The sequence below is a fragment of the Corapipo altera genome, unplaced genomic scaffold (assembly GCF_003945725.1).
Source record: "Corapipo altera isolate COAL_440 unplaced genomic scaffold, ASM394572v1 64, whole genome shotgun sequence".
Taxonomy (NCBI): domain Eukaryota; kingdom Metazoa; phylum Chordata; class Aves; order Passeriformes; family Pipridae; genus Corapipo; species Corapipo altera.
The window spans coordinates 301,350-323,586 of record NW_020884893.1 but is presented as its reverse complement, the minus strand read 5'-3'; the positions used below and the strand labels follow the sequence as shown (position 1 = coordinate 323,586).

The window sequence follows — 22,237 nt, the reverse complement described above, 5'->3', positions numbered from 1 at the left end:
GGGGAAAACTCTGTTTATTTGTGGAAATGTAGCACCATGGGCCACAGGAACGTGGAAAAAAAACACCCAGCCTGTTGCTCTTGGGATTTCCTTTCCCAGCTGATTGATTACTTCTTCCCTTCTCATTGGAGACCCAGCCTGAGCCAGTGTTTGGGTCTGCTGTCACAACACAGTGATTAACTGAGGAGCCACTTACTTCCAGCAGGAAAGCATTATTTTCCACTTAAGCTCTGTATGAAGAAAGGAAAGCCCCTCTGTTGCCTTGGCTGACAGGAGAGCTGTGTGGGCTCTGGGGCTGCCCTGGGCACGTGCAGGGTTGGGCTCCATTCCAGCCCCACGAGGGCCTGACCATCAGCAGAGCTTCTGAATCATCCATAGCGTGGCCAGCAGGAGCAGGGCAGTGATTGTCTCTCTGTACCTGGCACTGGTGAAGCACCTCAAGTCCTGTGTCCAGTTCTGGGCACCTCATGACAGAAAAGACATTGAGGGGCTGGAGAGTGTCCAGGGAAGGGAACGGAGCTGGAGAAGGGGCTGGAGCAGCAGGAGCAGTTGAGGGAGCTGGAGGGGCTCAGCCTGGAGAAAAGGAGGATCAGGGGGGACTTTCTTGCTCTTTTCAACTCCCTGACAGGAGGGGGAAGCTGGGGGAAGTCAGGCACTGCTCCCAGGGAACAAGGGACAGGACAAGAGGAAATGGCCTCAAGCTGTGCAAGGAAAATCTCAGGTTGGACATGAGGAGGAATTTCTTCATAGAAAGGGTTGTCAGGCATTGGAAGGGGCTGCCCACGGAGGTAGTGGAGTCCCCACCCCTAGAGGTGCCCAAGGAAAGACTGGCTGTGGCACTCAGTGCTCTGGGCTGGGGGACAAGGGGGGGATCTGGCACAGGGTGGACTCAGTGATCTTCAGGTCTTTTCCAACCTGAATAATTTTGTGACTGTGATGTCAGGGCTCTGCACATCCTGCAGGATGGTGTGTGTCCTGAGTGCAGCCATCCAGCCCCCTGCACTCATAGTCAGGCATCCACTCTGACCACTCCTGAGGTTGGGCAGGGCAGTGACCCAAACTGGTTGGGAACAGCATGGTACCAGTCCTTTGTGCTTCTGCCCCCTCACAGAAGGTTTAGATGTTTCCCTCTCAGGTGACACACCAGGCCAGGCCGGTCAGAGCTACGATGGGAACCAAAAATCGGAGGCAGTTAGGGATGCCCTGGTCTCTCACAAGGCTGTGTGCTCTGGCATTGGATCCAGCTGAAGGATGGTCATCACAGCAGCCTCAGCTCCTGCTGGCATGACCCAGAGTTCCTGCTTTGGTCCATCCTCCATCACCTGTATCACAGCTCTGCTGAGGACCCTGCTGGGTCTCACCCATCAATGACACTCTGCTTTCATGATCAGCAGCCTCTGAGCAAGCCTGAATTAGATTTATCTCAAATCCAGCAAATCCATCAGCAGCCATCAGAAGTGCCGGATGTGATGCTGTATAGCTCATGTCTGTACATCTGTGTACACTGTAAAGGGCAAAATATGACTTGGCTTTTATTACTTTAATTAAAACATGAGTGAAGAGTATGAGATTCATATTAAATTGCATTTTCCTGGCTGCTGTGTGAAGGAGCCAACTGATCTGATTACCATGAAGATTACAAACTATCAAAGTGAAAAAGAGCTTTTTGCAAGTATTTCATATTAAACCTTCAAACATAACACTTTAAGAATAATTATAGTTGTATTACTGGAAAATGATTCATGAATTCTGAATAAATATAAGACCCTTAAAGGGAAATGTTCCAAGACCATAGTTTTCATTCCAATCTGATGAAATTTTAGTATCATTTTGCAGCTGTAGAATAAAATGAAAAAAAAAAAAATATATGTACATATACTGTATTGAGTATATGTCAGACTAAACTAATGAGATTTTTTTCATCAACTCCAAGCACGCACACAGACAAATGGAATAGCCATCCTCATTTTCTGTAATAGAAAGCATGGAAAGAGAAGGCAGAAAGGATCTTACTGCTCACAAGTCTTTATTCTACCCTTGATTGTTAAATAATATATTTTAAGTTCTCATATCTTGCCTGCAGAATGTTTGAACTGACACTAATGGGTATATAAGAGAAAAGAGTGAGCTTAAAGAAAAAAAAGTGAGGAAGGGCTAGGATTGGGAATTTTATTAGTATTCCCAGTGGGCTGTAATAACGATACTTTTCACACAATACAGTGAATGTTTACAGCAGACAATTTAGTTTCCTTCCAACAATTATGAGAGAAATTGAATCTCAGGAAATGTTAGTTTTCGCTAAAATTAGACATAACAATAAAGATACCCCTGGAAGTTTATTAAGGGAGGGGAAAAAAAAAGAAAAACCATCAGTCTCTGGAAGACAATTTAGCAATTTTATTTTAAGAATTCCAGATGACTTCTAAACAAAACCACACACCTACGTGGCACTGAGAGCTCAGGCTCCCCATGGGGGCTGCTTTTCTCTTGAGGAGCCTTTTTTTCCCAGGCTTCAGGAATTCCTAGTGCATTTTGGCAGCAAATACCCAAAAGGTTCTTGTTTCCAGGCTAGAGAGGGATGCCCATCACTTCTGCAAGTAGATGGGGCACAAGGTAGCAGCGGGTCATGTTCTTCTTTGTGCAGGTCGGGGTTCTGCAGGCCTGGGAACCCACACAGGGATCAAGAGCAAGTTATTGGGCATTTAAACACAAGTTCAGGAATTAATTTCTGGTGCTCACACAGAGATGCTGGTGATCAAAAAAAGAAAAACTGCTCTGTAAAGCACAGAAAACTCTGGAGCTCTCTGAGCAGCTCATGTGATAGTGTTTAATTTTTGAAGCACTGCATAGTTCTGCTTGCCCTGGTTTCCAGATTTCTGTATCAAGGAATGCTGCAACATCCCTGGTGGAGACAGCTATTTTCTTCTACTTGTGTGATTTTCCTTTTGCCCCTGCAATCCTTGGTTTCTGACTTCTGCCTCACTCTGTTCCAGTCTGGAAAGAGATTCCTGTTATTTGATGTCGAAATAGGGAAGGGAGGAGAAATGGTAAAAGCTGATACAGATTAGTTTGAGGCCAAGCCTCTCTAGTGATCTTCCTTGAAAGGATCTGTCCCGTTTTGATTGTATTTGGGGCCACACTGGGCTGATACTTTTTGGCAACACCAAGTGTGACTCTGGAGATGCCCAGTTTGGTACCGGTATTAGCAACAGAAGCGCTTGGCTCTGGGTTGTTACAGGTTTATGGAATTACCTAGGCTTTGTGTGGGCTGGGATTTGAAAGCTGGCAGATGCAGCCCTTGAGCACACTGGGAAAATGTGAATTTTTGCCGCAGGGTCGATGTTTTGGCTTTGTTACCTGCGGCCCTGTTGTGCTCAGAGCCTCCCCTGCCTCTCCGTCAGCATCTCTCCCTCTCATTTTGCCTCTTCCACTTCTACCCTTTTCTCTTGGAATCTTTCAGGTTCTACCTGGCAGATTGTAAACTGGTAAAAATAATGGAAAATCCTCTCCAGCTGCTTAGTGAATAAAATGTTTCAGTTGTTTTGGCTTCCAGCTAGTTGGGGTTGGTTTTCTCTGCCTCCTTCATGCCTTGCGTGTTGGGTTGGGTCTTGTGGTCATGTGGTAAAGGTTGTGCTGGTGTTGATGTGAGCCCTCTTGCACCTTCATCTTCTCTGCAGAGCTATTCCCTGTGTCCACAAATGCTGTCCATGATCTCTAGAACTGTCAGTGCCTACAATGCTCCTTTCTCACCACCAGCCTTGGTTCCTGCTACAGGCTCCTGGCTGTGACCAGCAGATTGATGTCCTGGCTGTTTTTCTAGATGGAAATTTGTCATTACTTTAGGAAAACGTTGCTATTTTCATTGTTAATGTAATGGTTTTCCTTTTTGCCTTCCTCCTGAAAGGATGGTTCCTACTCTCACTGCTCATTTTGTCCAGATTGCTTAAAGCTTTAGAAGGAATTTGATGAGTATCTGTGATTTAGGACAGAGATGATCCCCCCACATCAATGTGTGTGTTCCTGCCTTTTTTAGATACCATACATAAGCCTGGCTTTAATAAAGAAAAAAAACTTGTTAAAATTGTTAAAGATAAAATCTGTTTGTTTCCCAAAATTCCTGTATTGGAGGCTTAAGGCTGAGATTTTCACACCTACACTGGGGCTTTGGATACTTGGCTCTGCACCATGTCCCAGTTCTCACAATTTTGTCACAAGTCTCTTGGTGTTTCCTGCTTTCCCTAACAGCCCAGCACCTTTGTGCTCCTGTGACGTGACAACTCCTGCTTGGGATAAGTGAGGAAAAGAGGAAAATTCTGGGAGTTGTGGTTGTGGAGGAAGAGTCGTAATTGTGGCACGCAGGAACTCAGCAAATGCAGAGGAGGTGGAGAGAGATTCTGGGTGATTATCACGGAATCATGGAATGGTTTGGGTTGGAAGGAACCTTAAGACCATCTTGTTCCACGCCCTGCCATGGGCAGGGACACCTTCCACTAGACCAGGTTGCTCCAAGTCCCATCAAACCTGGCCTGGAACACTTCCAGGGATGGGGCAGCCACAGCTTCTCTCACCTTGACCATCTCAGGGACTGGGAGGACTGGATTTAGTGGGCATGGTGGTATTCAGTCAAAGGTTGGGCTTGGTGATCTTGGAGGTCTTTTCCAACCTTAGTGATCCTATAATTCTAAGATCCTCTGACTGGCACGTTGATGAGCTCTACATATTTAGGCCCTGTAAGGAGTAAGAGATCCCAATCCCATGAGGGAGTCTTGCCTCCCTTGGCCAACCAAACCCAGTCACTGAGACTGGAATTGGATTCCATCTCATCTCAGGGTTTGCTTTGGCAGAGCTGACTCAGAGGTATCTGGCTTTGGCACTTCTCCCCTGTGCCCGAGCCAGATTCTGGGGCTGAGGGTCTTCAGGATAACGTGGAAAACTGATTTATTACTCTGGTGATTTCAGTTAATTTCCTTTTCCCATTTTGGCAACTTCCTGGCAACCTGAAACGTTTTGCAGTGGGTGGATGGGTAAAGAATTTCAAGCTGGTCTTGGGGATAAAGAGGAGGGAGGAGAGGGAAGAAGGTGGCATTTTACAAAGCCATTGGTATGTTCTTAATTCTAATAAAATAAATATAAAAAAGAGGTAAACAGCACCTCAGCTGCTGAGGCGACAGGCGCTTAAGAAGCACTGAATAAATACATAAAATATATTTGCTGAAGGCATTTGTTTTTGGAAGTTTAAACATTAAACATGCCTGCTTCGTCTGATACCATAGTAAAGCAGGGATGTTCAAAGAGCCATTCGTGGTGCTCTGACTACAGCTTTACATCTTCACTCATGTACCAAGGAAGCTGCATTACATCAGCAATGCCTCAGTGAGTTTTGCCCCCAGAAGGGAGAGTAAGTGAATTCTGGGAGGGATTTCAATGTGGGCTTGGGTCTTTTTGTGGTGCATTTCCCATTTCCTATTGATGGAGGTGGATGTCTTGGTATTGTTCCCTTGTAAAGTGCTAGGGCAGGTCCAGGAGAGGCAGCAGCTCTGCCTTTGTCCCTCTATCCCCAGGCTCAATAAGTGCTGGCTCAGGGCCTGATGAGACAAATAAACAGGTTTGTGTATTTAGGTTTTTAAATTACAGGATAAGGAGGAACACAGATACTCAATCCATTAAGAAATAACTAGGTGGGTGATTCACTACCATTTGTGTAAATGGCACTAACTCTGGTCTGCCTGCACAATTTATTAATACTTCACAGGAGGAAAAAAAAATTATTTTAATCTCATAATGGATGATGAGCTGTGAAATTGCTTCTGCAGCAGCTGGGCACCCTGGGGGAGGTGCTGGATTGCACCACATTATGCAAGCCATCCCCCCATCTCTGCCTTCCTCGTGCTAATCAGACACGTCAAACCTGGGCAAAGGAGAGGGAGGGGCTCTGTTTCTGCTGGGGTTTATTACTTTTTTACGTTTTAGCATATATAGTTTTCTTCTCAATTTGCTTTGGGGTCCCAGGTCTGACTTGGGAAGCATGAGGGCTCAAATCTGAGTACATTTGTTGTGGTTGATGCTTTGCGCTTTCATTGCAACGTGAAATAAAGAGAAATTCAGCAAATGTACCAGGTCTGACCCAGGTTGTGATGATTTAACCTGCCTCATACCCTTGCTTTGCAGGGGAGGGTACCAAGCTGTTACTGCTCTTTGCTCTGCCTTTGTAGCTTTGGACTGGGACCATAAACAGGACCAACACTGAGTGCTGTGGAGTTTCCTTGGAGCACTGTAAGGACAACCTGGGGTTAAGCACTTTGGTTCTGTGTGGGAAGATGGTGCATCTGTGTAGTGATGGGAGCAAACCAGGGGTAGTATAGGGCCATTTAGGGAAAAAAATGGAAATTTTGCCCCCTTAGCAAGTATGTGATGGAGTGTTCTCAGGTGTATCTTGTGCCTTGTACATGCCAGTCCTTGTGGCTGCAGGTGTGCAAGGACTGCACAGAGCTTCAGTTCAAACATTGTGTTTGCTGAGAAGAGCAGAACCTTAAAAAAAAAAAAAAAAGAACAAAAAACAGGGACATCTGGGAGGAAAAAATCTGGATTATAGATGGATTGTGTTGCCATTGTGGCTTTGCTGGAGCATCTTGCTGCAGATCTCCCAGTAAAGGTGTGTTTGCCAAAACACCCATGGCACAGGGCATGGCTGTGGTGGCCAACTACTGTGAGTAGGACATGCCCTTTGAGATGAAACTGTGAAAAACTTGGTGCAAACAAAGCATCCATGCAAAGTGTGGCTGAAAGGGGGGTTTTTAATCCCTTAACCCCACACCTTCAGTTTGGAGCATAAGGGAAACACTCCAAGACAAAATCTGAAAGGGGGCAAGCATGGTACAGAGTGTAGTTTCCTTCCTGCTCTAGGTCCTTCTGGCTTGACTGAGGGCAGGTTGAATTAATTTCTTAGAGTGCTTTTCACTAATTCTTCCTTGCCTGAGCTCCATTACTGTTTTCAGGCCTTCTTATCTCCTGACCTGCTTACAGTGCATTATACATCATTGTGTAACATACCCTGGGCTCAACACACACCACCAAATCCATCCAGCCCAACAATGGATTGCTGTGAGTGCACTGAGCTTATTATGCAAGTTCAGTGTGCCATGAGACAAAAAAAGGCAATTATGTAAAACCTGTACTCAAATAATTCCCCGAAATGCATGATGTTCTTGAGTGGAATATGATATTCCTTGTGTTCACTTCCAGGCAATATATGAGGAAAGAAAAGAATTTAAATGTGTCTGGCCTAGTCAGACTAATTTTAGATCCCATTGGCTCCTGTCTCACTGGATGTACAGTGCCTTTAATAAATTTTAAAACCAGGCAAAAATCATTATAAACAATTTTAAGGAGGCTGATTGTGAGGCAGATGACAGAGGCTGCACTTTGCCACCATGGAGCAGAGCTTGCACATCTCCTGGCTTTCCCTGGAGCACTGCCATGTTCACTTTGAGAGACTGGAGAAGAACAGCCACAAAAAAACACACACAGTGAAATGAAACAGTTCTCTTGTCAGTGTGGGTAGGTCACTTAAAAATAGATGAAATTAGATATTACTACAGGTAATCCAGGAGCAACTGTGCATCCAGTGTGCCTCACAGCCCTGGCCCTGCATGTGGAGATACAACAAAGGGATTTCAGGAGCTCTGGTTATTGCAGATGTTTGTGTAAATCAATATTGAAAGCTTCTAAAACACTCTCAGCAGACTTTGAGCCTTACTATCCCAACTGGGCAGGGCTTGGACCAACCTGGTCTAGTGGAAGGTGTCCCTGCCCATGGCAGGGGGTTGGAACAAGATGATCTTTACAGTCCCTTCTGACTCAAACCATTCTGGGGTTCTGTGATCTGCTTATTTGGAAGAGGAAGGTCTTTGTTAGAGGGATGTGGTGTTGTACAGAGTTGAGCCTCCTGAGCTGGAGATTGGGGGGTTCAAATATAGCAGCTCCACGTGTACCATAATGTGAATATCCCAGCATGGATCAGGGCAGAGGAAGGGGTTGCCTGGACATGCTCTGCCTGGTGAAAATGTCATTTTAGAGAAGTAGCAACAGCAAATCTGCAAAGCAGTACTTAGGGGCGTGTTTTGTACCTGGTGAACTCCCTGCTGCTAAACGTTGATGTCAAAAGCTTAATGGAGGTGCAAGGAGGGGAAAGGACCATAAAACCACACAAGGCAGGTGAAAGGATGGGGTGAATTGTTCTGTTCTCTGGGATTTTTCTCTCTCTCCCAAAATGCTGGCAAGCTTTGGCCAATTTTTAGGTCAGCATGTTGACAATATGCTGGTCTGGTTGGTTAGGTGGGGCTTCAGTTCCTGGGAGGACAATATGAGGTCATGGGTTTCCATTCCTCCTGCAAGTGGTTCAGAGAGCTTTTCTCTCCAGGATGTACCTGGTGGCATGAGAAGGTGGATCTGGAGGGGCAGTTGGTCCATCAGGTTCACGTGGAGCTCCCTCTGGGACATGCTGGGGGTCTGAGAGGGTCCTGCCCTGCCCTCTCCTACGAGGCAGTTGCTGCCTTGGCATGAAAGAAGGAAAGGCTGAGATATCTGATTACATTTTTCTTCCTCTTTATTCCTGGGGGTATCCACTTTTCCCAAACTCATTTTTACCTTTGTCACTGGGGAGTTAGAGGTCTGTCTGTCTCTCTTCCCTCAGAAGGATAAACACAGCATTCCTAATCCTTTGTATACCATTGCCTGCTGCACTGCTGCTCCATGCATGTGTATCTGCCTTTATGGAAACCGTAACCTTTTCCTGAACCAGAGATTTTCCTGAGCAAGAGCCCTTTGGGATCTGAGTGGGCTTTCCTGGATACATTTTTAATAAACACAATAATTTGACTGCAAACCCATTACCTATCCCCTGTTTTTTCTGTGGGATAGTCATTTCCATGCCTGCAAAAACCACTAACTCACAGGGCAATCAAAGCAGGAATGACAACCAGGATAAAATTGGTATGTGTTGTGATAAACCAGTCCATCTTCAGCATCGTGCACTGTAGCTTTATATATTGCCTATAAATAATGGCCTCAAAAAGATATTAAATCTTTAGAAAAAATCGAGCCTAATTGTAACTATATTTTTGTTTTCCATTTTGGTTTATGTACAGTATATGACTTCTGCAGAGACATTTTTATTCCAGGAAAATGACAGGCCAACAAGAAGCCATAATTGCACTGATTTTTAGAAGTGCCTGCATTACTACAGATCTGATGTACTGCAAGACATGAATCAGAAAAATTCTATTAAAAAATCTCTTGAATGGCTGACACAGGAGTATTATCCACGATGATTAATTTGACTTGGTCATTATGAACACAGACAAGTCTGACAAAATTGCATTTCGTTCCCCACTGAATTCATAAAATCACTATACACATAATAAGAAGTTATAGTTCTCTGCTATCCACTATTCTTGACAGGATTCCAGTTCTGGATAAGATACTGATTAAAAAAAAAAGAAAGTGGAGGGAGAGAGGGAGTTGGGAGCTTTTTTGAAAGCCTACAATAGGGCTGATTTCTTTTGCTGTAAATTGTTCATGGGACTCCATTGTTTTTAGCTTTTTTTTTTTTTTTGTGAAGGGGTGATGCAGGTCAGTGGCAGCTTGGACAATATCAAACCTCACTGAGAGTTTTTAGTGACATGGGAAGGATGCAGCAGAACTGTTCACACGTGTTTCACATCACGAGTGCCAAGAAGCCCCGTTGGGCTGTGTCTGAGGACGTGGAGCAGGACCATCACTGCTGCTGCCTCTGCTCAGCCACAGCCACAAACAAGTCCTTTCCCAGGTTGAATCTCAGGGATTTCCCATCATTCACATGATTAGTAAGAGCTGGTACCTTGTTCTTGGTTTCCCACCCCCATAACGGAGGTACCAATGGACAGAGAGTCCCAAGAATGTTGTTTCTGGCTTTGGTAGCATGTAAAATAACCCCCAAAAATGCAGAACTGGGTGCATGCCTCCCAAAAACTTTGTATTTCTGAGTGAGCTGAGATTTTCTGGTCCCTCTGAGTATTGCTGGCTGGTTTCCTTCGCAGCCCCATCCTGTTGAGCACCACAGCACCCCACCACAGCTGTCCCTTTGCCACTGTGGCAACTGCCCAAGGAGATCAAAGATTATTAGGGCAAGCAGGAATGTTTAGGACCCTAATACCTCCCTTCTGGGCACATGTGGTTTTATGAAACACGCATGGTTTTATAAAACTTGTAGAAAAGAGACTTCTTTTGAGCTGTCAGATTTGATTGAAACCATCCAGCAGGCTCGGCTTTGGGAAGAGCTGTGGCTCCAGGTCTGTGTGGGATCTACAGGAGATGGGAGAAAGTCAACTCCTGTGAAGTTTAAAGGTATAAACATCCAGCTAATTCAAAGCCAAAGCTGTCCTGGAGTGCTGGGCTTGAGCTGAGGGCTGGCTTTGAGCTGCAGGTGGTCATGGGGTGCAGAGTTTACATCGGAGCAGTGCCCACATGGTGGGAGAAATGGAGAAAAACAGGGAATGTGGAGGGGTGGGCTTGGTCTTTGGGTCAACCAGCACTTGTTTGGGATTTGTGAAGAAAATAGTTGGAGTTGTTCAGCCTGGGGAAGAGAAAGCTCCAGGGAGAGCTTAGAGCCCCTTTCAGTGCCTAAAGGGGCTCCAAGAGAGATGGAGAGGAACTCTCGACAAGGACCTGGAGTGACAGAACAAGGGGAAATGCCTTAAAGCTGAAGTAGATTAAATTTAACTTAGATGTTAGGAAGAAGTCCTTCCCTGTGAGGGTGGGGAGGCCCTGGCACAGGTTGCCCAGAGAAGCTGTGGCTGCCCCATCCCTGGAGGTGTCCAAGGCCAGGTTGGACGGGGCTTGGAGCAACCTGGGCTGGTGGAAGGTGCCCCTGTCCATGGCAGGGGGGTTGGAATGAGGTGATCTGTAAATTCCCTTCCAACCCAAACCATCCTTTGATTCTGTGATTTCAAACCCCACTACTGTGGATGTGGAAGAGGAGCACAGAGGAAGGCAGAGCCCACTTTTCCACAGGTCTCCTGCTGCTCTGCTGTGCAATATTCTTTCTGAATATTGTACAGGCTCTTCCCAGGTACATTCTATGTTCATGCAAGAACTCATTTTTCTCTTTTCAACTGCCTTCCCATAGTAAAAAACCCGAGCATGTGAAAATTAATGTAGCAGGGGCTGGGAACACTTCAAAGACAATTTGTAGATTGTATGTGACTGACTGTTAATAAATACTTCTTTACAGTATTTATCCACCTCTACCCACATAATTCATTGGCCCTGCTATTCACACTCTGGACTCTGTGTGCAAGGATGAGGCAAATCAATTTTCATCCCTGAGACCCAGAGCTGCTGACGCGGAAAATCAGCGCTGCTTCCCTTCTTGGCACGGGGCTTTGGGATTCACAGGTGTGAACACAAGCCCTCTGGCATCCCTCCGTGGAAAAGGGGTGCCAAAGGGGTCCATACCTCTGCCCACAGCCCCCCTGGGTCGCCCCACAGAGAGCTCCCCTCCGTTTCCCTTGCTGGCCCCAGATCATTTTGCTGGAGTTTGCAATGTCTGAGTGACTCCTGCTTTCTCCTGCCACCTCCACTGACATTTCTGTCCCTGTGGCTTCAGTGCCTTGAATGAACACAAAACCTCCATGGTTCCCATACTGGAAAAATGTATCAAAATCCCCTTCTTGCAAATATGACTGTGCCTGTGTGAGTAATGTGTGGTAGGAGAGGAGTTTGGAGGCTTTTAAGGAAATACGGGTAGTTGGTCTTCAGGAAGCTTCAATTTTAACTTTTCATTATGTTTGGACTCTTTTCCTCTTTATATGGCCCAAGGTCTTCTGTCAACCTGATGTGCTCTGCAGCTGATGTGGCACATGGTGAATCTTTCAGGTGTGTGTAAGAGAAATAGGGAATGTGTGTGTATGACAAAGCCATCCATGTGCTTCTCTGGCTTCTGGCATGATCTGATGCATCATCCAGCTTTGGTAGGATCGAGATACCCCCAAATCCACCTGGCTGGTTTTCTGCATCCTCTTCCCAATAGAGCATGTGGCACCAGTGAGAGAGTACTCTCCCTGGCACAGCCCTCAGCCCTGGGATTGGGGTCCTGCTGGGATTGGGTTGTGGAGATTGCCATCACTCCTTATGGGATATCGTGGCCACCCCATAGACTCCATCTCCTCCCTGGTATTTGTGCACACCAGGAACTCAAGCCATAGTCCTTGGTCACACTTCTCAGCCTCACAGACAGCAATGTTTTCCTCACTTTGCAGGTTTGCCAGGCTGGTTTGGGTCTGTTTAATCCATCTCATCTCTGGAGTGTCAAGAGCTTTTGCATTGGCTTCAGGAAAAACCCAGTTAGTAGATGAGAGATGGTGCCAGGTCTGTGGTGGTTTGTGTCATCTGGATAGATCACACAAGCCTACGTATATTTCCTTGTACCTTACCAAGAACAAATGTTCTCTCTTAGGCTCATATTTACTGTTGAATGTTATTTGACAGGGCAAATATTTACCTGCAATAATACTACAAATCTTTATCCTCCTCACTGGGAATAATATTTCTCTGAATCAATGCTTGGCTGCAATTCCTGGATCCTCACAGATAATCACACAGAACATGACTCAGTGGAGAATTGGGGTCACTGGACATTTGCCATTCTGCCAAGGAGGAGAACTGTTTCCCAGATCCTCGGTCATGTCCTCTGTGATTAATACCAATGTGCAGTGCAGACATGATGCTGCCTGGCTGTGGAGTGTTTTGTAGAGGAGAATGGTGCTTTCCTTCCCTTCCAGGAGGGGAAAGGCAGGAGAAAGCAAAGGGCTTCATTTATAGAAGTGCTCAACACTAGTTACTCCCTCCTGAGTCACCTGCATGCAGATTCGTGGTGTCTTTTAGAGCGTGGCTGTGGCTTTGGCTGAGGCACAGCTGGTCCCTCAAGAGCTGCACAGCATTAAGATGTCTGGACATCCCTTGGTCTCAGACCAGCTGAATGTGTGGAGCCCCTGGAGCCCCTGGGTGCTGCACAGGGATTGGGGCAATGAATCTAAACCAGCCTTCTCTTCGCTGTGGTTCCTGGGAGCGCTCCCCCGGGCTCAGGGAGGTTTGGTTAGGGGGCGGCTGGTGGGAGCTTGCCAGGGCTTGGCTTTATTTGAGTTCAGGAGGAGATGCAGCACAGGAGGAGAAGATGAAGCAGCAACAACATCAAGTGTGGTTTCAGTCCAGTGGCAGAGGGTGTGCTGGGTCACAGTGCCCATCTCACAGTGCAGAGGTGAGGGACACCCAGGGCATGAGGATAACTCATGGATGTGCTCCATGTTTGTGGAAGAGATGAGCCATTTACCATCAACAGACCAGTCCCCAAAGCTGCCTCCTGCCTGAGAGCTTTCTCCTGCAGGTCCTGGGATTTGGGGTGCCTCCTATCCATCTCTCTCTCCCTCTTCTGAAAAGCATCAAGGAATGCGGCAAATCCAGGAGATGTTGGCACATTGTCCCTGTGGTGGGGAGCAGCACTGGCAGGAGGCCACGTTAGGGTGTCTCCAAGACCTGATGGTGCTTAGGAGCACAGGGTGTGCCCCAGAAGTTCAGCAAGGGGACCTGGCTGTGCAGGTCACCCTGTTCTTTTACACAGGGTTTAGGAATTCTGACTTTCCTCTCAAGTGGTTAGGAATAGTGTGTCCCTGACCCTGTGCTGTGAGCTGTGAGGGAGCAGCCAGTAACTTGGTTAGCTGTTCTGATTCCTCTTGGTCCTGGATGTGGACTGGGTGTCACCTTGCCGAGAATCAACCTTTCTTTCCAGTACAGTTCCCTCACATCACCTCCCCTCCACTCCTCTGTGCTCTGATGCTGAACCTGCAGGTGGATGGAGATGGTCTAGGGAGCACGTTCAAATTTGGTTTTTAAGAAGGAAAAATTGTTTTAAAATATGATTTTGCTGATGTTGGAGGTTGGTTGTGCCTGCTGCAATGCCATCCCATGCCATTGCTGTGCAAGGATGGGGCATAACCGTGGGTATGAGGCCCTGGCACAGGTTGCCCAGAGAAGCTGTGGCTGCCCCATCCCTGGAAGTATCCAAGGCCAGGTTGAACAGGGCTTGGAGCAACCTGGTCTAGTGGAAGGTTTCCCTGCCCGTGGCAGGAGGGTTGGAACAAGATGATTTTTAAGGTCCCTTCCAACCCAAGCTATTTTATGATTCTGTGACAACCCTGGGGCTGTGCTCAGGGCAGTTTGGTCCTGTACAGCCCCTCTAGCTGGGGCACAGAGCTGCTCAGGGGGCTGAGGGCAAGGAGGGACTCAGAAAAGGGGCACTGCCCCCTCTTTGAGAGGTTCCTGGCTCCATCCTGTATCTCCATCCCTCTGCAGGCTGAGGCAGGGGGTTGCCCCTCCAAGTACCACCCATGTGCCCTGCAGCGCGAGCCGCGAGAGGCTTTGCAAGAAGAGGCTTGTTGTTTCAGCTGATTTCAGTGTTTTAATTTGAAGAGGAATAATGTGTAATCACAACAACTGTCATCTGTTTGACAGTGGAAAATCCCAGATCTCCCCGTGCTTTTTTGTGCCCCGTGCTGGGCAGCCTTTCAGCAGCACGAGCTGCTCTGCAGTCACATTTGTAGTCCTGGTGGGATGAATGGGTTCAGACCAGCTCACTAATCTAATTTGTAATGTATCCTTATAACGTATAATTGGCTGTTTAATTTAATTCAAATTAACATAAGAATGGAAAATACAATCTGCTGTGTATCCCACATGGTGGTGGGAGGGAGCGTTGGGTGTTCCTGCAGAGAGGTTGAGAGGTGGCTTTGTGAGACCACCCTTCGTGGGGATGGAGGCGTCATCTTGGATGTGTCAGTAGGCACCGTGTGTGACAATAAATCACTCCCTTTCCCCAGCCTTCCAAGTGCCTATCTGTCTCATCTCCCTTCCTTATCTTTCTAGCCATCTATTTAAAACACATATAGAGCGAAGGCAGCTTGCTTTGGAAAACTGTCGGTAGCGACAGGGTGTGAAAGCTGGCAGGCGCCGAGTCTGATTATGTTGATTGGATATTGTCTAATCTGATTTTGATTGTGTACAGCTTTGATTGTAATTTTGATACGTCTGCAAAATGCTGTAGCTGTTTGGAAAGCTTTGTGATTTAAACAGGTCTTTTTTCTTTCTCTTTTTTTTTTTTTTTTCCCCTGGGTTGAATAGAAAGAGGCAGAAACGTGCCAGGGGGTGAGCAGGGCTACGGGGCTTTGGCACTCCCTACAAAACCACCTCAAAGCCCTTGGGTGAGCTGCTCTGCAGCAACACAAGGAACTCATAGTTTTGAAGAGAGCTTTAGGAAACTTTGAGTGGGTTTTACATAATTTAGTTAAGCACAGCAAAGCCACTTGCTTATATACCTGATACCAAAATAAACCAGTTGGAGAACAAGTTTGCTGTGTGATGATTTATTTAAATCCCTTTCTGTAAAGCATGGAGTGAAATCCTCTTAAATAACTGGGAAAGAATCGGTGTACCTCGAGGAGCACAGCCCAAATGGAATCCTTGCTAGCAGATGTATTAAATGGGATCTCTCTGTCTGCTGTTGTGTACATTCCCTCAGCCTCCTCTCTATGATAACACTGTTAGACAGAAGCTGGCTGGAAAAGTAGCTGGGCTTGAATTTCCCCTGAACAATAACAGTTGGTACAGAGCTATCAGGGCCCAGGCTCTGTCTCGTGTTTCTGGCATGCTCTTGTTTCCCTACAGCTGGTGGGAATCTCAGGCAAACATGAAGGTTCTGGGCAGATATGCAGTACCTGCTCTTGAATCATCAAATGGTTTGAGTTGGAAGGGAACTTAAAGGTCATCTTGTTCCAATCCCCTGCCATGGGCAGGGACAACTTCCACTGGACCAGGTTACTCCACCCTGGCATTGGACACTTCCAGGGATCCAGGGGCAGCCACAGCTTCTCTGGGCAACCTGTGCCAGGGCCTCCCCACCCTCACAGGGAACAATTTCTTCCCAATATCCCATTTAACCCTGCCCTCTGGCAGCAGGAAGCCATTCCCCCCTGTCCTGTCATTCCATCCCTTGTCCAAAGTCCCTCTCCAGCTCTCTTGGAGCCCCTTTAGACATGGGAAGGAGCTAAGGGCTCCCTGGAGCCTTCTCTCCTCCAGGCTGAACACCTTCAACCCTCCCAGCCTGGCTCCAGCCCTCAGAGCATCTTCGTTGTCGCCTCTGGACTTGCTCCAGGAGCTCCACATCCTTCCTTGCTGAGGACCCCAGGGCAGGAGGCAGCACTACAGTGGAGTCTCCCCTGAGCAGGGCAGAGCAGCAGAATCCCCCCCCACCCGCTGCCCATGCTGTGGGACAGGCCCAGGACAGGGGGGGTTTCTGGGCTGTTTGGGTGCACACACATGTGCAACCTTTCCTCCAGCAGTACCCCAAATCCTTCTCTCACAGGGCTGCTCCCAGTGAGCACCTCTCCCAGTCTGTGCTCCTGCCCGGGTCACCCTGAGCCAGGGGCAGCATCTTGCACTTTGACTCGTTAAACCTCGCTCTTCCCGAACTTGTCCAGGTCCCCCTGGACATCCTGTCCTTCTGTTCTGTCAGCAGCTCTTTTCTTTGTCTCTTTCTGCAATGGGGTGAGGGAAGGAGAGAGGTGAGGGTTCAGCTTAGCAGAGGACAAGCTGCCACCAACCCCAGTTTTGGGGTGAGGCAGGAGTGACCCCCTGCTCTGACACCCCAGACAGCCCTGGCTCTCCCTGGCAGTGCCCTTTCACCAATCCACAGATCCCTCCTTGCTCTCTCCTGCCTTTCCCACTGACTTCTGTGCTCTGGTTAAAAATGGGCTTTAATTTATTTTATTAAGGGCTTTCTCCCCACTCTGTGGGGTGATGAAGAGCAGGAATCTGAGGATGAGCCCTGGGACAATGGATTAATAAAACCTACAGCGCTTAACTGGTTTTTTTTAACATCTGGGGTTTTACTCTTAAATCAAGTATTAAGTCAAAATCCAACCATGAAACTACGTGATCAGGGAAATTTAGCTTAAAATCCACGTGTATAATACTATGGCTAATCAGAATTTCATATGCTATAATAATAATAATATGTGAAACAGTAGATGTTTAGAATCAGCCTCCTCTGCCAGAGACTCATTATGTTCTGCATTGATAATTAATAATTTTGGATAGATTCACACTTACATTATGAAGCAAATATGTTTTTGTCTGAAGCGAAAACGATTGCACAGGTGCAATAACATATTCTTTATATAAATTGGAACGCTTAGAAGTAAACAAGCCTCCAGAAAAGATGGGGAGCAGACGGAGTACTGACATCTCTGTGTGTTCGTGTCACCTCGAGGCAGCGTTGGTAGGGAGGTGAGGGAACACTTCTCCAGATGAAATTTGGGAGAGGGTATAAGGAAGGACAAATCTCCATGTGTGGTGAAGTCATGCAGGCTTCCTTTAAAGGATTTTTTAACAAGTGATGGCTGTGTTTGCAAATCTCCCTCCCTGGTTGTAGCTTCTGTGCTGGAGTTTTTGAGGACTCGACAGGAATTAGGACAAGAGGGAATGACTTTAAACAGAAAGGGAGAAGAGTTAGATTAGATATTAGGGAAAAATTCTTTACTGTGAGGGTGGGGAGGCCCTGGGACAGGTTGCCCAGAGAAGCTGTGGCTGCCCCATCCCTGGAAGTGTTGAATGGGGTTTGGACCAATCTGGTTAGTGGAAGGTGTCCCTGCCCATGGCAGGGGGTTTGGAACTAAGTGGGGTTTAAGGTCCTTTCCAACCCAAACCATTCCATGATTCTTCAAATATTGTTCCCAGGTAATTATTATTTCTACAGATCTAATTCTCATAAAAACTCTTAAAAATACCAGCTGTAGGTACTGTAAGAGCTGAGCTGGGTGCCCAGAGAGAGACTTTGACTTACAAATGCCTCGGCTGGTCGGGAAGCAGCTCTGCCATGGTTGTGGCTCTGCAAGCATCCCTGGCCTGGCTGTGGTCCAGGCATGGAAGTTTCTGCTGAGGTTTTGGCGAGTTAAAGATGTGCAAGAGGGATGAGGGGAGCAAGGGGATGACCTGAGTGGATCTGAGATGTGTGAGGATCCATGGTGTCTCTGAGGGATGGTGGTGCAGCACTACCACACTTGCACCCTGGCTTCTGCCTAGTTCCAACCTGGTGTGCAGTGCTTGAGTTATCCTTTTCATTACAGCAAAACCATTTTCACTGGAATGTGCTTTTGTATTTCTTACACAAATGATCATTTCCTTTGCTGAACCAGTGGGGCAGTGACAAAATGTTGCAAAATGTCTTTTTCCCTTTTCAGACGTACAACAGCCAGAATGAAAACAACGAGGACTACGAGATCCCTCCCATAACGCCTCCTAATCTCCCTGACCCTTCCCTCCTGCACTTGGTGGACCACGAAACTGGATATCACTCTCTGTGCCACAGCCTCCCTCCCAACAGCCTGATCCCAGCCTACCCCTACCAGAACATGGACCTGCCGGCCATCATGGTCTCCAACATGTTGAGTCAGGATGGGCATCTCCTCTCCAGCCAGCTACCCACGGTCAGTGCCTGTCCCCTCTTACTGTCTTTCATCAAAGCTGCTCTGTATTTTGAGTTATGGGTCAGCTGAGCATGGAAGGGTGTTGGTGATGAGCTGTTTGCCTGAGGGAGTTGGCAGCTCCGTGGTGCTGCCCACCAAGGCCGGGGTGCAGTGGCAGAGACTGGAGTCACCTGAGTGGCCATGCACATGGTGTCAGTTCTGTGTTTCCAGTTTGGTGTCTTCCTGAGCCTCATGAACCACTCAAGAGCAGGAGAAGGTTGTTTTCCTCTGTGTATTTAACATCCTCCCTGAACCAAGCGAAGTGCACGTGCTCCATCCCCCGTGGGGAATGTGACCAGCCAAAGCCTGGAGTTCATAGCCCTGCATCCTTTCTCTTCATCCCTGTGTCCTGCTGCCAGGGTGGCCCCAGTGGCATCAGCAGGAGGAGCATGGATGCTCCCTGAAGGGAAAGCTGTGTGATTGATTTCAAAGGGAACAAGATCCCTCCTTGCGCTCGCAAGCTCAAATTGCCTCTTGCCTCACTCCGTGGCAAGGGGATACCTTGGGAGGTTTCAAATGACTCATCTGTAGGGATAAACAAGGCAGGGATAATGAAGTTGAAGTGCAGCTCTGGGAAGAAACTTCAGGGCTAATTAGACCTTACGATGCTTCTGCATCGGCAGCACCGAGGAAAGGTTGTGACTTGATTTTGACAGTGATACTGAATTAATACTGTTGCTGTTTAATACCATTTTCCTCTTTAGCAGATTTAGCCCTGTGGTTGGGTTTCGACATTGTTTCTCTCTAAGATCATTGATTTTGGATGGCATCGATATCAAACAGAGTTAATTTGACTTAAAGAGTGTGGCTGGGAGGCTGCCCCTGCCTGGCTGGGGAGCTCTTGGTGTTGATTGCTTGACTAGATAATGGTCTGAGAGGTAGTGATATTTAAATATTTAAATGGGATATTATCTCTTAGCCTAGGAAAATCCCAAGGCTTTCTAAAGTCCTGATGAGTCTCCAAGTTTCATTGTTAGTGTGTTTAAGAAAAATATCATGTTCTGCCCATCAGTATTGAACAGAGGCATATTTCTATGGAATTAAATATTACTTAGGGCTCTGTGTTAGCTTCTAGGTTCTTAGGTGATTAAAACATTCATTTCTGAGACAAAAAGAGTCAATTTCAGCTGAAATATTTTTCCCTGGTTTAATTTAAAGCACAGCCCCTTTTCTTGACCCCTATTTTCATAACACGATAATTTTATCCTGTGTTGATTGTCTCATTTTTGGAGGTGATATTGCACTTATAAATCACTTTCTAAAATACCTAAAGAAAAAAAGAGTCGGGGGATTTATTAAGCAGCTTCCCTACGTCTGAAATAATTTATTTTGGAGTAGTCCTTGGGAAATGTTCTCTTTCTTACTTTATGGTACTGTTTTACAAATGCAGCGTGGTGACAATAAATCAGGACTGAGCCAGAGAAGATAAGAAGGGGGCTTAGTGGGCTGTAAAAGTAGAATAGAGAGATTAAGATTTGTTTGCCCCTTACCAAGAAAATAAAAAAATCCAGTGAACCCTGAATTTCCCAGCCAATAGTGAATTGAAACTGTTTGGTTTTGAGTGGAAACCCTCGGAGCTGTAATACATCTTCAGAGGTCCTGACAGCAAAGGGAGGGGATCAGAGAGGGAGCTGTGTTGCACTTTTACGTCAGAATTAAATCCTGCCTTACCCTCCTGCCAAAGCATTTTTTTCCCACTGAAAAGTGACACCTTCTGTCCCCTCTTGGGTGGGGGATCGAGTCTCCCCTTCATCCAGCACCAGCCCACGATGGCAGCGTTTGTCCCACAGCACACCTACAGCTGCTGTTAGTGCTGAAGGGAGCAGCACACGCACATGAGGACACAATAAAACCCTGGGGAGAGAGCAGATTTTGAACTCATACAGTTAATACCCTATAGCACCTTGCAGTATCTAAAGGGGCTCCAGGAGAGCTGGAGAGGGACCTTGGGCAAGGGCATGGAGGGACATGACAAGGGGGAATGGCTTCAAACTGACAGAAGGCAGGGTTAGATGGGGGATTGGGAAGGAATTGTTCCCTGGGAGGGTGTGAGGCCCTGGCACAGGTTGCCCAGAGAAGCTGTGGCTGCCCCATCCCTGGAAGTGTCCAAGACCAGATTGGATATGGCTTGGAGAAACGCGGTCCAGTGAAAGGTGTCCCTTCCCATGTCAGGGGAGTGGAACTAGATGGTCCTTAAGTTCCCTTCCCATCCAAACCATTCTGTGATTCTTCACCTCCTGCCCACGTGCCTGTCAAGCCACAGCTCACGGGGTGGTGTCCCCATGAAGCCAGAAGTGAGTCAGGCGTCGCTGTCTGATGGCACAGGGCACACGACGTGCTCCAACCCTGCCAAAGGCACCCACCACTCATCACCAGGTGGGTGTTTGCAGCAGGAAACCTCCACATCAAGAAAAGGGCTTGTTTGCCAACACTTCCAAAAGGAGAGGGTTCATTGCCACATGGGTAGTGATGAGAAACCAGTCTGGGGCTGAGCGGTGCCTGAGCACAGAGGAGGTGGCTCAGCCCTGGGAGGTTTTGTCTTTGTTCCAGCACCAGCCTTGCTCATGCAAATGCTGGAGCTGGAGCCTCTCTCCTCTGTCCTGCTCCTTGCTGTAGTTCATACAGGTTTTTGCATACACAGCTGTTTCCTGCCTTGGCTACCATGTCTTTTGGTTTGAGTATGGTGACAAATGACAAGCAATTCCACGTAAAATATTTAGATGTTGGTCAGACTTGTGCTCTAAAAATGTAACTTGAGCCTTGGGATTTTTTTAAGGCATCCTCGTGAAAAAAATATCAAGCTGCTGGAAAGAGGTGGGTCCTAACTCCCAGAGAACCATGAGACTGGAATTTTCTTTAAGAGCTCAGAAGTAAATAAAGAAAATACAGGTGCAGGTTGCTGTCCCCTGTGATGTGTCTCCTGTCCTGGGATGTCCTGACATTACCCTTGGATTGCGTTAAGCCTCCCAGTGCCTCTGCCAGAGATAGTCTGCTGCTCTCACTGTGGAGGTGACCAACTCAGGGTGATTTTAAATCAGCACAGAAATTCCCATGGCAGGGTGGGAGCTGGAGAGTGGAGGTGGATTTGCTGTGTGCTGGACCCCACTCCTGCCTCCAGCCCACCCACAGGCTGTCAGGAGCTGGAGCCCCTTGTTCAAGCACAGCAGCTGTGCCCTGATGGGGAAAACCCAAATCCACTACCACTTCTGTATTTCCTTATCCCCTCAGGATCATCATCCAGAGCACCCTCCCCACCACCAGCCTCTGCACACTTTGCTCTGCCCATGGACCAGCTCTGCATTTCCATGACGTGATTCTTCACTGCTGTTTCTCTCCCTTTATTTCTCTTTTTTTTTTGAGTTTTTGGAAGTTGAGGGAGTTTTCAGTCGCTGGATGTGAGGTGTAGGGAGCTGGAGAGGAGGGAAGCAGGGATGGATGGACAAGAAATGGCACAGGATGTGATGTGTGGAGGATGCTGGAAAGGGGTTGTGGGGAGGCTGGGGAGGAGGCAGGACTGGCTTGTTTGGGGAAAACTTGTTATTTTTTGTGTAGTGACAAGAAACAAACAGAAAATTCTTACTACGGTGGATTTTTTTTCCTACTGGCCTCTCTTTTGCTATGGGAAA

The 22,237-nt window shown here is 47.2% G+C and overlaps 1 protein-coding gene across 1 annotated transcript in view; it reads left to right on the top strand.

Moving 5' to 3' along the window:
- Positions 1-22,237, top strand: part of TOX2 (TOX high mobility group box family member 2) — a 151,693-nt gene that overhangs the window by 69,619 nt on the left and 59,837 nt on the right. The window contains exon 3 of the mRNA XM_027646155.1: positions 18,327-18,572. Coding sequence (XP_027501956.1) covers positions 18,327-18,572 — 246 coding nt within the window. The remainder of the gene's footprint in view (positions 1-18,326; positions 18,573-22,237) is intronic.